Genomic DNA, 14,363 nt, shown 5'->3' with positions numbered 1-14,363 from the left:
AATGACCCTCCGCCTACAGCCCCCATGGTGCCCCGCGCCGCCATGGCCCCCCCGGACTACTACCCCCGTGGTGCCCCGCGCCGCTATGCCCCCCCCCCCCGGCCTATAAATACCCCGTGGTGCCCCGCGCCACCGCTGCCGTGGTCCTTGGACTACAGCCCCCATGGTGTCTCGCGCGCGGGGCCGGTCCGGGCTGGTGCGGCAGTAGGTCGTGGCTCGGCTGCAGCGGGGACGAGCCCCTGACAGCCCGCGCGTGCCCAGGGCCCGGGACCGCCCCGTGGTGAGCATTGGCCGCTCGGGGCAGCTCGGACCGGGCAGGGTGGGAGCAGAGCGAGCGCCCCGAGGGGGGCAGGGGCTCTGCCCAGGGGAGGAGAGCAGCCCCGGCCAGAGCCTCCCTTCTGGCCAGGTGCTTGCCAGCCTGGCGAGGCGGTCCCGGGGCTGGAGGGACGGCAGAGAGGCCTAGGTAGGCCCAGAGGTGGAGGGAGGACCTCTGCAGAGGGGGCGAAGGGCTGCTCCCGGGGCTGTAACATCTTTGCGGCCCGCGCTGTGCGTGTCAAGGTGCAGCGTTAAAACCTAGGGGGAGAAACGGGCTTTGTAAGGTGGCTGGGCTGGTCCTGCCTGCCCCACGTTCTACATATCTAAATATTGAGATATGCAAAAAAGACTTTAAAAACTCTCTTTTGTCCCCAAAATAATTCATCATATCGCCTTCAGTTTAACTTCCCAAGGAGACGGTGGGTTGGACGCCCCCACTCCCTCCGTTGGAAATGGAGGTTTTCCCCCAGGACCTGTGGTGGATGATGCGGCCTCGCAGCGGCGCGTGTAGCTGTGCTACTCGCCTACTCTTTGACTCGGACAGGTCGCGCAAGGCAATCTTTGTCGAGTGAAGAGCTATTTTTACGTGCCCGACTTGCGAAGCCTGCGAGGAGCTGATTAGGAATTGTGCGGACTCAGCACTTCTGGAATAATCAATCCAGGTGTCACGAACGCCTCTATCAGTGGTGACCTTTGAAAAATGTTAGCCCCAATGTCTCTGTCTCAATTTTTGCATCTGTAAATCGGGGATAGTGAAACTGGCTAGTCTGCAAGGTGGACTTTGCAAACGTTCATTAGATCAGGTTCATGCTACACTAAGTACTGGGGTTTGCTCACGCTATAAAAAGCCACGTTCTTTATGCAGGTTCTCTAACCCAGGTTAGAGCAGTGATGAAGACACAGGTTTTAACTGAAGGCAGTTACTTGGGGTTGAACTTGGGTTGCTAACTCAAGTAATGAACTGTTTTGTCCTTGCTGCTGTTCTAATTCCAGCTAGAGAAGTTAGAGCACATCTTTGTTTGCAGCATCGTCACCCCCAGAGAGACAGGCTTAGACCACATGCAGAGTTCTGGCAGCCTGGATGGGCCAGCTAGAAGTGTGAAAAGATCCCACTTCTGGATACAGCTCTGCCAACAGAGCTGCTGCGATTTGTGGCAGCTGGTATAATGTTGTTGGTAGGAAATTGCCTTGATGGTGTTTGCTGCATCTTGATTGGGGCTGTCCACAATAGTTCAGCCAGGTGAAAGCATCAGCAGCCCCCCCTGTAATATAGACAACTCCAGCATGGGTCTGCAAACTTGTCTAGTGCTGTCCATGTGAGTTCTGTGCGAGGAGGGATTCTGCAGAGCTGCTCTTTCAGACCAGCTTGGCAAACTCTTGTCAGTCCAATGCTGCTCAGCTTAGTTTTGCTCTGCTGTTTCTTTCCATCCAAAAACCACAGCACCAGCTCCTTCCTGGCTTGAAAGGGGCAGCTCCTTTGAAGGCCAGTGGAAGCTGTGGCCCACAAAGCTGCTTGTCCCCTGTTGGTCAGTGGTGCCCATCTTTAATGCCAAGTGCTTCTTTCCCTCTGTCTTCAGTGTAGGGTGAAATTCTTCTGCGTGGTGGCAGGAGCAGCCATGACGGATAACAGCATGGAGTTTCAAACAGACACGCTTTTGGTGCCCAGCTTCAGCAGCCTTCCTGTGGAGCTCCTGGAGCCTCCGGCCATGGACTTGGAAGAAGGTGCCTTGACAAAATCTGACTTACCAAAGACCACAGAGCAAAGTGTTCATAGTTTCCAGCAGCCTGGCTCAGTCTTCAGTGTCCTGTGCTCTGAGTTTAACTCCTCTGACTCTGACATAGAGCTGAGTCTTGATGCTACCACTGAGAAGGTGGCTGTCTCTGAAAGCACAGAGAACATAGTGTTGGGAGGCCTGGATACAGCCCCTAGCTCAGTGACTCTCCTGGGATTGGACCTCCAGGAAGCAGATGCAGAAGTTTGCAGGGACTTGGGTAGAGCGATGGAAAGCAGTGAGGATGCCACAGTACCTGGGACGGATGCAGACTGGAAACCCCCTCGGAGGGTAGCGGGAACCAGAGGCCCAATAAGCTCAGGACAGAGTGACTTGGTTTGCATGGATCTGGATGAGGAGCCAGAGGCTGGTTCCTGCCTGGGAGGTGAGGAATGGACCAATAACGATGAGGACGGTCAGTTAGAGATCCAGGGCCTCCTCGCCCAGCTCCAGTCCCTCAACCCCAGCTTCCGTGATGACTCGCCCACCTCGGAGGATGGCCTGCTGCCACCCTCGGAAGTGGGTGACTGTGGCATGGGCTGTTCTGAAAGAGATGCTATGCTTCCCTGCAAAGGGGCCTCAGAGGCTTACGGCATCTGTCAGGGGTGGCTAGATGAATGTCATCCCTGCCCCCTGCATATTGCCACAGGGAGAGGCCTGGCAACACAACCCTGCCATGCCCCGCACTCCACCTGCTTCTGGAGAAGCCGGGAGTGCCATGGTCTGCTGTCTGCAGAGGCCAACAGGGAGGACTTGCTGAGCCTCCTGCGCTATGAGGGAGGGCTCCCAGTGGAGGCAGACACTGAAACACCCCTTGCCAGGTCGGATGTTCTGGCTGGGACCAACCTTGGGGTCTTGCAGTCCCAAGAAAACCCCACGGCTTTGGAGGTGGATGAAAGCACAGTGGAGCTGGGCGCCTCAAAGACAGAAGACTCCTGCCATTGGTATCAGCACCAGGGTGTCTGTGAGGAAGACTCTGCCTGCTTGTCCCCATGTAGCTGGGACGGCCCTCCAGAGCCTGCGTGGACAGTGACATCCCCACCTCGGACCCAAGGACCAGAGCAGACCCCCGGCGGGGGTGCAGCTGTGAGTTCTTTGCATGCCTGAGGCATTGAAGGGGTTGGGAAAACACCTCAGCTTGAGGGGGGAAGGATGCAGAGAGCAGCTGCCCTAACTCCTCTCCTCTGAGGTGCTCTCTGGGGTACGCTAGGGGAGAGTCAAAGGTTCCTGTGAGTGCAGGGGGCTTCTTTTGCCCATCATGTTCCTCTCCTATCACGTGCACAGCAGTGCACAGCCCAGTATCCTGCATGATGGCTTGGGAATCCCAGAGCCCTGGAAAGGGCCAGCCCAGACCTTTTCAGTCCCCTGCCATGAGACTCGCAGACATCCTATCTTCTCGGCTCCCATGTGGAGAGAGCAGGTCTGGGGAGCTGTGTTGTGGGCTAGCCATGTTTGAATGGAGCATGTGCCCTCTGTCCAGCCCTGTCCTCACAGCTGACCAGAGTGACTGGCTGCACCTTGCTGACCAGGCTTGCTGGCTCAGCCAGGCCTAGCACATACTCCTTGTGACTGCTGAGCTAAACCAGAGGCCTCTGCTTGACAGCAGCTCCATGTTCCCACTTGTAGGCAAACAGGGTCAGGCCTGCATCCCACACACGCAACATCCAGGGCCTTTCCATGACTCCACTGCCTTCTCCCCAACCTCAGGTGGGCCCCCCTCACCTCCTTTACCTGTTGTCCCTCCCTGCTCCTTATACCTCCTCACGCGGCGTCTCTCCCCTTACCCGCTCTCCTCCCACCCCAGATGATCCCTCTCAATTCTCAGCATTTTGGACCCCTCCAGCTTATCTTGCTGGCTCTTATTTCCTACTCCGTCTTCAGTGGCTCTGGTTCCTAGCAGCTAGCAATTGCATCATGCCTGCGGAGCCCCCCTGGCTCTAGGAGCAAATGTTAACTGACGTCATGATTGCTTTACAGACTAAAGAATCCCTGTCCTCCTATCCGGCCTTCAAAGAGGGTGAGTAGCTTGACTGCTCACTACCTGGCACAGCCAGCTATTCATGGCATTGTCTCCTTGGAGTCCAAACTGCCAGTCCACCTGCTGTGGTTCTGCTGTCTCTGGGGTGCTTCAGGCCCCAGGGGTGGGTTCCAGTTGGGACTGGGGAAGGCATCTTCTCCCCCAGAGTACTTAGACGTACACTGAGAGGAAGGCTACAATGACAGGAGTGTCTGTGGCATCCTAGCTCAGGAGGCTTTTGAGGGGCCAGCCTGGGGGAGCAGGAATAGAATACAATGGCTCCAGGTCATGTGTTTGAATCCTGCTTTTGTCAGAAATAACAATCTGCCACCTGTATAGAACAAGTGTAGAAGGTCTACGTCCAGAATCCTGGCATGTAACCCCCATCTCTGCTGTCTCTACAGGGGTCATCCTCTGTGGGGATGCTGAGGACCCAAGTAGCCACAGAGACTGAGCTCCCTTCTTGCCTTCAAAATGGGTTGTACTGACTCAGGCCCACAAGCAAGGCGGTCATGGGAGCTGGCAGAGCTGCTGCTGGTGCTGTTGGTTTCTGGGGCCATTGATGTGCCCTTCCAGTAACAAATACAGCAAGAGGAGTTGCCAGGTGGGGTCCAACATGCCCAGCTCCAGCTAACCAGTCACTGGGCCTTCTAGATGAACATCTCAGGGAGAAGCAGGGGTGTCCCCCCCCCCCCCCTTCCTTCCCAGAGACAGAGGCAGCTGCCCTGGCAGAGGGCCCCATTCTGCATTTTTTTTCCCTCCAGAAGCGTGGATCAGTGGAGTGGGCAGCTGGTGCCCGAGCTGATCTGGCTCATGAGGGTGACTGAGGAGCAGTAGCATTGGCAACACTCAGGGGAGGTTTGAGTTAGACTCAAATGCTTGGGTATGCTGGTACCTGGGAATACTTGGCCACTGGCACATGGGCTGCGAGATGAAAGGCCCTAGCATGGTGGAGAGAGACCCTACTCCAAACCCACAGTGGCTGTTGCAGTTGAGAGAGGCAAGGCCTGCTGCTTCCAAGGACTAATTTGGGTGTGGGGGGAGTCCTGTTTTGGCTAATGGCTGTCTGTGTGCTTCAGTGCCAGGTCCCTGTGACCCAGAGGACCTACTGGATGGAGTGATCTTTGGAGCAAAATACTTGGGCTCCACGCAGCTCGTCTCGGAGAGGAACCCCCCAACCAGTGTCCGGATGGCGCAGGCCCAGGAGGCTGTGGACAGGATCAAGGTGGGTGGGTGCCAGAGGGAGCTGGGTATCGGCAGCCCAGCAAAGTCCATGATCCCTGAGTGAGGAGCAGCTGCAGCTCATATTCAGCTCTTGTCCTCCATGCCAGGACCTGCAGGCAGCTGTTGTGAGAGGTCACTATGGGGAGCCACCCAGAGCAAAGCAGGGACTCCTGCCTGCTGGGAGCTGTAGCCCAGCTTGGTTGGGGCATGCCAGCTACAGTGGCTTCTAGAGATGGCAGCACTCTCCTAGGCCAGCCAGGGAGCAATGGTGATGGTCATCCCCACACACCTTGCCCTCTCCCAGGCATGCAGACTGCAGCCTCCGCCCTCATCCGTCTTCAGTCCTCTCTACCCCTGCCTGTCAGAGATGAGCTCCCAGGGTGAGTTAGGCCAAGCTGTGCCTGGGAGCAGGCATAGTAGGCAATCATGGGTATTGGCTTTGGGTGGCTTGTCCATTCCCATGTGTGTTCTAGACTGCATGCAGCTGGTGAAGGCTGGGCCATGCCAACAACTGGCTTTATAGGGGGTACGGGAATGAGCCACCCTTCCTTGCTGCTCCAGAAGAGGCTGCTGCTGATTTTACCTGACTCTAGAGCAATATTTGTATTGGAGTCTGCATGAAGCAGGATTAGGCAGCATCCAAGGCAGGTCACTCCTGTGCAATCAGTAGCAGAGCATAGCTGGACATGGAGGTCCCTTTGTCTGAGCAGGTGAGGATAGATTTAAACAGGATTCCAGCACTAGGAATGCAGGGCATTGTGGGAGAATAGGCTAGTGGTTAGAGCACAGGCCTGGTAGTTTGTGTTCCTCCTCCTCTGCTGGGTGACACTAAGCAAGTCACTCTCTTGCTCTGTGCCTCAGTTTCTCTACCTGTAACAAGGGAAGGATAACACCCTATCATGGGACTCAGGTGTGACCACCTAAAGCATTTCCTGTAGATACTGGGCATGAGTCCTTTGAAGCTGAGGCAGAGAGGGAGAGGCAAGCTTCCTGATTGTGGCTCCTGCCTGCCAGCAGGTTGTGAATCATGGTAGCCACTGCCCATGTCTGTCCCTTCCTGTTACAGCATCTCAGAGTGCTTGTTGTTTGTGATCTGTTCATCTTCCAGGGGCAGGATCATTACCCTGTCTTCCAGGGGTCCAGTCAGGGGGGCAGGACTGTCCTGCTATTGTACAGTCAGTGAAAGAGCGAAAAGGAGACCTCTGAAGTCCTGGCTTCAAGTCCCTTGCTCTGCCTGCCTGCCATGGCACTGTAAGTAGCCACTTACGCAGGTGCTCTGTTGTTCTTGTGCTGTAGGCACCCGAGGGAGAGTCCCAGCCCATGACAGAGGTGGATCTGTTTGTCTCCACGCAGAGGATCAAGGTCCTTACAGCTGACACGCAGGTGCGTAGGAAATGTGATATCCTTATGAGGCAGGTCTCTCTGCTGGGGCTAGCAGGCATGTTCCTATCCTTACTGGAATCCTATTCCATCAGGAAATGCTGCTCTGCACCTAGCTTTCCCTGGCTTCAGCCAGGTGCTTGGCCCATGTCAGAAACCGTCCTGAGTGTGAAACCATGTCACTTGCACTGAGTGACGATTGCACGTGGGAAAGGTGTCTCGTGTCATATTCAGATCTTGATAAAGGCACCTTTCCTCTGGGAGGGACTCCAAGCACTTCAGATGGTCGCAGTGAGGATCACACAGCTACTGCAGCAATCAGCCACTTCTTAAATGGGTGGGTGCATACGTGCATGTGTGTGTCTAATATAATTCAAACCTGGTCCAGAACAATGCGATGACCCCCATAGACATCAGATGACTTCCTAACTCTGAGTATGCTCACAGGGTTTTGCAGCTGTGTAATTCAGCTGGTTTGCTGCTTCACAGTAGATAGAGAAGGCCAATAAGAATTTGCCTTCTCTGTTATGAGGCATGCACAGTTTTGTCCCTACAGGCTTTTCTGTAGCTCTCTGCAGGACCTGGAAAACTGGAATGAGGGATTTTGTTTGAAGGAATGCTGAAACTTTACCAGAGATAGGATTTCTCTTGATTCTTGGCTGTGTGTTTGAGTCATACAGATGCTAACCATAATCAACTAAGTCAGTTTTAAATAGCCAAAAGAGCCTTGTCCTCCTCAGTTAAACTTTCCTTTCCTATGGCCTGTGCTGCCATCGTCCTGCCTTTCCAGCTGCCCATGGTGGTTGGCAGAGTTTTTTACATAATGCTGCCTCCTGCAGGAGGCCATGATGGACCATCCGCTCCAGACCATCTCGTACATCGCGGACATTGGCAGCATCATTGTGCTGATGGCACGTAGGAAGCTGCCACGGCGGACAGAAGCCTCAGGGGAGAAGCGGCTCTATAAGATGATCTGCCATGTCTTCCATTCGGCCGATGTGAGTGTGATTGGGCTCCCCCATGAAACCCAGGTGGGGCTGGGGGGTGCATCATTGGGAAGTTCATCATGCAGGATGTGTGCGCAGGGAGTGGTACAAGGGTCAGCCCTGAGGTCCTAGGTGCCATGGCCAGGAGACTTGCTGTTGGACCTCCAGCAGGCACCATGCTGGTGGTTGTACCTGTATGTGGGTCTGGGAGGGATAAGGGTTGCATACCTTACTGCAAACACCCTTGGGTTCAAAACCTCCTGGAATCCAGCACAGGCAAGAGAAGGGTTAGGTAGTTCTGTGCTGCAAAAGTGCCTTGGGCCAGGTGGGGAGCAGTCCAGAGTTGGCTCTGTCCTAGCCCCGTGGGTCGCAGGTTGCCCTATAGCTAGGGTAGCAGGGTTTCAGTCTGTGACTGTCTCCCTTGGGGGAGTCCAGACCAAAGGGATAGGCACTGGGTTGGGCTTGATCCCTTCAACCCACTGGGCTCTGGCAGTAGGTGTGCAGGTAAGTGACCCCAGCTCCTAGTACCACACCCCTGCATGCTGAGCTGTTCCAAATGACCCAAGATGCTGTCCTCCGCAGGCACAGCTGATTGCCCAGGCCATTGGGCAGGCCTTCAGCGTGGCCTACCAGCACTTCCTGCAAGTCAACAGCATTGACCCAAGCCAGCTGAGACTCCGCCAGCAGGGCCACAGCCCAGAGGACGAGGAGCTGTATAATGGGGACCTGGCCCACTTCTCCAAGCAGGAAAACTGCAAGGAGGTAAGAACAGCCCATGGCCAAGTCTGTGTGCGTGTGCTCAAGCCGTTTTGCAGCAAGGGCTTTACCTTGGCCCCCTGAAGGGCTCCCTGGTTCTGGGAATTGGCCTCCTGCTGGAAGAGGCTAGGACTGAAGTGGCCATGAATCTTACTAGAGCCCCTTTTTGTTCTTCCCCCGCAGTGGGGTCTGGCAGGGGGGATGAATGACCCAATTCAGTTGGGAGCAGGCGGATGATAGGACCCAGCTGCTGCCACCACTTCTCCCCAACTCCCAGCATTGGCACAGTATGGCGAAAGCCCCCTCCCCTGGAGCCCCAACACTTGACTGAGACACAGGGCAGGGAGAGCCCTCCAGTCCAAAATGCTGCTGAAGCCATGGCTCCATGGCAGGATCCGGTTTGTGGGTCATAGGTTGCCAACCCATGTCTCACAGTGTTTCCTGTGGGGAGAGGCTGGAACTAGAGTAAGTGGGGGTCCCACATGGTTAGTGCTCATAACCTGCTGCCAGCAAGTCTCCTGCTGGGTTGGACTTGGACTGGAGTGGCTGTGAACCCCCTGACTCCCCAGTGCCAGCCTGGCTCTGTATGGCTTGGCAGGCCTTCTGCTGGAATAAATCAGGGCAGGATTGGCTGAGACCCCAGAGGGTCAGTGCTGTGCCTCTTCCCTTCATTGCCTCTGGCTGGGGAGGCCAAGCCTGGCATGGCTTGTGCCTGCGCTGTGTCCTGTCCCTGGCTGAGCTCCAGAGGCACTGTGTTCTGGTTGGCATTCAGCTGGACCAGACCAGTCCATTTGCCGAGAGCCAGCTCAGCCCCCGGACTCCCTGTGGTGCATAATGTGCTGTCCTGCATGCAGGTCTGTATCCAGAAGCAGAAGGGGGAGATCCTGGGCATTGCCATCGTGGAGTCGGGCTGGGGGTCCATCCTACCCACCGTGGTCATCGCCAACCTCATGCATGGGGGTCCTGCAGAGAAATCCGGGGAACTAAGCATCGGGGACCGGCTCATGTCCGTCAATGGGACCAGCTTGGTGGGGCTGCCTCTCAGCACGTGTCAGAGCATCATTCGGGTGAGGCTTGGAGCGGGATAGTTCAGCACAGGAGCCACAAGAACATAGGGCTGTGCGCTCTCCTGCCACTGGTGCTGGCTAGCTCACAGGGCTTCCAAGCCAGGCTGAGCACTGTGGGCCAGTGTACTGCCCTGGCAGGTGGTCCTGTAGCAAATAGGATGAGAGGGTGAGTGTTGTGTGGGTGGGGACAGCCAGCTGCTCTGCAGAGGAAATCTCTTGTTGGACTAGTAGCCCGTTAAGCCGTGGATGTCACTAGTGCTTAGTTTGGGCCTCTGGTTGGGGAGCAGGGGAGTGGTGGGACCAGTGGTCGGTTGGGAGTAAGAAGAGGACTGTGAGGTGAGGGCACAGGGGAGTGTGAGGGGACAAGGACAGTGAGGTGAAGGGCATCCTTGGAGAGAGTCATCCTTTTTCCACTGGGGAGGTCGAAACACTTTGTGCCCAGATCCTGAGGATCCAGAGACCTGGGGGAGAGCATCCCAGCACTGTGGGGACAGAGCCTAGGGTAGAACCTGTGGGGCTGGGCCAAGGAGGCTGGGGCTACTCGGATGACCCCTGCAAGCATGTACAGGCCTGGGAGCCAGGAGTCCCTTACTGTGAACTGGGACTGGGGTTGTTCAGTCCCTTGAAACAGCTCTCAGGGGAGCTCAGGAGTCTTTCTCCTCCCTTCTCGCTTCTGGCAGGACCTGAAGCACCAGACAGAGGTGACCCTGAGCATCGTGCACTGCCCCCCTGTCACTACAGCGATCATCCGCCGCCCAGACTCCAAGTACCAGCTGGGCTTCTGCGTGGAGAATGGCATTGTGAGGAGGGGAGCACGTGAGGGCTGGAGCCTTGGGGAAGTGTGGGGGGAGGACTGCTGGGGGGGCACCCAGCCCGGTTCACCTGTGGTCTGAGCTGCAACTCCAAACACCCCTTCTGTGCCCAGGCAGACCAGGGGAGATAAAACAATGCTGTGGTCAGTGGCCCAAGAGACTTTCTGGCCCTGAAAGAAGCAAAAACTTAAGACCTGCTGCTCCGGGTGTGCTGGCCTCTGTCCTTGGTGTTGGAGGGGGATCTCTCAGCCAGAGGAACCCTACAGATTGTGGCCTTGTGTTACTAATGGCGGCTTCCTGCTGCAGGAGAGCTGTTTCCTGCCCAAGTAGAGCAATGTGCATGAGTGTTACCCAGTCCTGAATGAGGTGTTGCCCACACAGGGAGCAGCATAGGTTTGGGCTGCGAAGGGAGGCCTGGTACCTTTATTCCTCCACACAGCAAGCCTGGCTCAAACTGTGCAGGGGGTTCACTGGCCTTGGCTCTGGTGACCGTGACTCTCCTCTCCAGCTCGCCCACAATGCTTTCTTATTGCCCCAAAAGCAAATGTGTAGCAGGCAGCCCCATCCTCTGCCATGAGGAGGCACTAAGGCTGGCGCAGCAGGGCGGGAAGTACAGCCTGGACTCTGCATGGGCACCTTGAGTCTGGGGTCTCCCGGCTCCACGCAGGGCTCAGCGAGACTCACTGGCCTGTGGCAGCAGCGGTGTCTGGGATGTTGGTTCCGTGGGGCGGGCACTCCTTGTCTCTGATCAGGCTCTCTGTTCTTCAGATCTGCAGCCTGATGAGAGGGGGGATCGCAGAGAAAGGTGGTATCCGCGTGGGCCATCGCATCATTGAGATCAACGGGCAGAGCGTGGTGGCCACGCCACACGAGAAGATCATCCAGATCCTCACGCAGGCAGTCAGCGAGGTGAGCCCACCCACCAGCCAGGCCCAGGACTTGCTGAGTCCCCTTTCCTGCTGCCCTCGCTTCCTTTCACCTCCCTGCCAGCTGGCCCAGCAGGTTGCATCGCAGGATCACAGCTCTGCTCTTGCCCCTGCGTTGCAGCAGCTGTGACCCCTGCTGGAAGGGTAGCCCTGGTATCACTTGGCCTTGGCTCCTCCTGGCACAGGCTGTCCTGTCCTGCAGAGAATGGATGTAGGGGTTGAGGGGCCTTTTCTGTCCCCCTGTCCCTCCATCACTCTCTTCAGTTGCAATAATGCTGAACCTTCTTGTCCTACAGATCAGATGGGCAGTTCTCAGCCCATCCACAGATCAGATCCAGCCCATGGGCCCAATCTGACTGTGTTGTGGTGTGGCCAACAGTGCAGGGGGTGGGGACAGGGCATGGTCTGGCCCCAATCCAGCTGCATGGGGGGGATCTTGGCCTGGCCACACGGGGCTTAGGAATTTGGAAGTGGGAGAGGGGTGGTAGTATTAATTGACGCTGCTTCCCTGCTGTTAAATTTCCTGACCCTGCTATGTAGGTTGGATGCCAGGGGTCTGTGGGCTCGATCTGGCCTGCATGCTGGGGGTTGAGCATCCCTGATCTATGGCAAAATCTTCCCCCACCTCTCCCCAGAGTAGGTGAGCCTGCTCTGAAACTGCAGGTGCAGTGAGCCCTCATAGGAGGCAGAGCAGGAGCTCTAGTGTCCCCAAAGCAGGAGAACCCTTTGCAGCGGCAGTCCCAGCCAATGCTGACCCACAGGCAGCAGAACTGAGCCAATACTATGCTGAAGCAGTGTCAGTGTTGCATTTTACTGTCAGCTGTGATGTAACTTGAGGCATCTTTGTCAGGGGTCTGGCAGCCCATGAGCCATGCAGGGGGGACCAGTGCTCTACAGCTCCAGTACGAGGAGGGAGGCCAGTGGGCAGGGGTGACTGGTGTCTCCTGAGTCTGGAGGGGCACAATTTGTGGGCAGGCTTTGGGGTGGGCCAAAAGCCCCATATCTACTCCTCTACTTCTGTGCTGCAGTTTAGTGCCCCCCTCCCCAACACGCCGCTGGCCTGTGCAGCAAAAAAACTGCCCCGTCCCGAGTAGTGCCGAGTCACGGGCCAATCTCAGGGGGGGCATGTGCCCCCCCTCTCATGCCCCCCTCCCAGTCACCTGTGCCAGAGGGGCTAGAATAAGGACTTAGCCTAATACTGGTGTGTAGCAGCTTGCCTGCCCCTTGCACATCTGCAGCCAGAGCCTGGGGATCATCCTGGGAGATAATTGAGAATCCCTCCGGTGGGTCAGCACACTCCCCACTTGAGCCAAGTCAGTGTTCTGGCCTTGTGTCCTGTCATCATTGCTTTGTGCACGTGCCTCTGGGCACAGTTAAGGGCTGCTCAGTGTTGCTCTAGGGTAGCTGCATTTCAGCAAAGGGAAGTACAGCCTGCACCTCCAGCATCTGCGGACCTCAGAGAGGGACAAGGGTGTGTGAGGCTCTTCTCACGAAGCTGTTCCCCGGGTCCCTTCTCCCAATGCAGGGCAGTGGTTGTACTCTCCAGGACTCAGAGTCAGGGCGAGCATCTGAATGGAGTTCTTGTGGCTGATTGGCCCTGTTTCTGTAGGTCCATATCAAGACCATGCCGGCCTCCACATATCGTTTGCTGACGGGCCAGGAGCAGCCCATATTTCTCTGAAGAGCAGGAGTTTGCATTTGACTGCCTGGCTGGCACTGCACATGTTCTACCTGCTTCACTTTAGGGTTTGGGAGGAAGGAGCTGCCTGCGAGAGAGGCCAGAGCTGGGCCAGAAGAGGGTGTGCTGGGCCCCCACCCTGACTGGCATTGACTCTTTTTGCCTTCTCAGGCTCTCCTGTCCTGCACCCCAGATCCAAGGATGGACATGAGGGCAAAACCTTGGGGCTTTTGTAGAAGGTGCTTTTTGCAGCCTCACCATGTGAGGGCGCCCTGCTTTTGGCCTTAGTATTGTTTCAGGGCTTACGCAGTGGCCCTGGCCTTTCTCCTGTACCTCAGTTCACTTGCTGCCTTGCTCCCCACTCACTCAGCTGCTCTACACAGCACAAGTTGCCCATCTTGACAGGGTGCAATCCTGGTCCTTTCTGTACAGCTCCAGAGCAAGGTAGGGAGAGCTTCTCTCTTGGCTCCCTCTCTATCCCTCGAGCTTGGAGTACAGGGCAGTTCTGTGTTCAGAGCAGCCCATGCAAATGCTCCTAGTCTCAACTGCGAGGACCTTTAACCCAGCAGGTTGCGTTAGCAGGAAAATGCTACTGCTGCAGAACCAGTGGTCCCCAGGGTGTTGCCCTGGAAGAGCTGGATCACAGTAATGTTCAGGCAGGGCTCGGGCTGCCCTGGGTTGTGACCTTACACTGTGACGTTCTGCTCCTCAGGCAGAGAGGCCCCAGCCTTGTCATGCCCCCCTGCTGAGGGCAGAAACGCTAACTGCCTTAGGGCTAGCAGCTCTTCTGAGGGCTGCTGTCCCCCGAGTTGGTCCAGGCTGCCTGCTCCACCCCCTGACTCACTGCTCCCTCTAGCCCTGCTGTCAGGCTCAGCTCCTGCAGAAAGTGGTTGCCAAACTCTTCCTCAGGGCATGGGGTGGGGGATGCATGGAGAGATTCTTCTGTGGGAGCTGTTGGCAGAGTCAGGGCTGCTGTGTCTGGGGCTGTGATTCCCAGGCTTCACTTTGCCCCAGGGAGCACCAGCTCTGTCACTTTATCCTGCCTGGTTGGTGGGTGCAGCAATAAAGGCTCTTTGGGACTTTCATTGGTGGTTGCACATGGATGGACTCCTGCCTGAGCATCTGTGCGGGGGCTAGCTTGCAGCTGTGGGGACAGTCTGTGGCCAGTCTATGCACAGCTTCACCTTAACTACAGCCCTTAGAGCTCCTAGGTTTGTACTTTTGGGATGATCTTCCAGATGCCCCAGAAGGACCTCCAGCAGCCACATGCTGCTGTGCTGTTGCCATGTACATGGCAGAGGCTAACAGGCCCTCGGGCAGCATGAGGCCAGGTTGCTCCCAGCTTCTGTGAGCTACCATGGGAGCAGCCGTCTGCTGTCTTGTGTCCCCTACAGCATGCAGCTTGCTGCCATGGGTGCCAGTGGAAACGG

At 56.5% G+C, this 14,363-nt stretch overlaps 1 protein-coding gene across 4 annotated transcripts; it reads left to right on the top strand.

Moving 5' to 3' along the window:
- Positions 1-121: 121 nt before the first annotated feature.
- On the top strand, positions 122-14,018 carry APBA3 (amyloid beta precursor protein binding family A member 3). 4 transcript variants are annotated; one of them, XM_014599831.3, is made up of 12 exons: positions 122-280; positions 715-977; positions 1,893-3,173; positions 4,065-4,104; positions 5,184-5,329; positions 6,625-6,711; positions 7,548-7,706; positions 8,277-8,456; positions 9,305-9,517; positions 10,198-10,317; positions 11,098-11,238; positions 12,865-14,018. In XM_014599831.3, exons 3-12 carry the CDS (start codon positions 1,932-1,934, stop codon positions 12,934-12,936), a joined length of 2,400 nt encoding a protein of 799 aa, XP_014455317.1. In that variant the 5' UTR covers positions 122-280; positions 715-977; positions 1,893-1,931; the 3' UTR covers positions 12,937-14,018. The 4 variants fall into 4 exon arrangements, with proteins under 4 accessions (XP_014455317.1, XP_019346780.1, XP_006269389.2 ...); XM_019491235.2 differs by having other exon boundaries at positions 715-1,017; XM_006269327.4 differs by lacking the exon at positions 715-977.
- The last annotated feature ends 345 nt before the right edge of the window (positions 14,019-14,363 follow it).

The sequence above is a fragment of the Alligator mississippiensis genome, chromosome 16, assembly GCF_030867095.1.
Source record: "Alligator mississippiensis isolate rAllMis1 chromosome 16, rAllMis1, whole genome shotgun sequence".
NCBI classification, from domain to species: Eukaryota; Metazoa; Chordata; order Crocodylia; family Alligatoridae; genus Alligator; species Alligator mississippiensis.
Note: the sequence above shows the minus strand (reverse complement) of the source record. Positions and strands in the feature narration are given on the sequence as shown.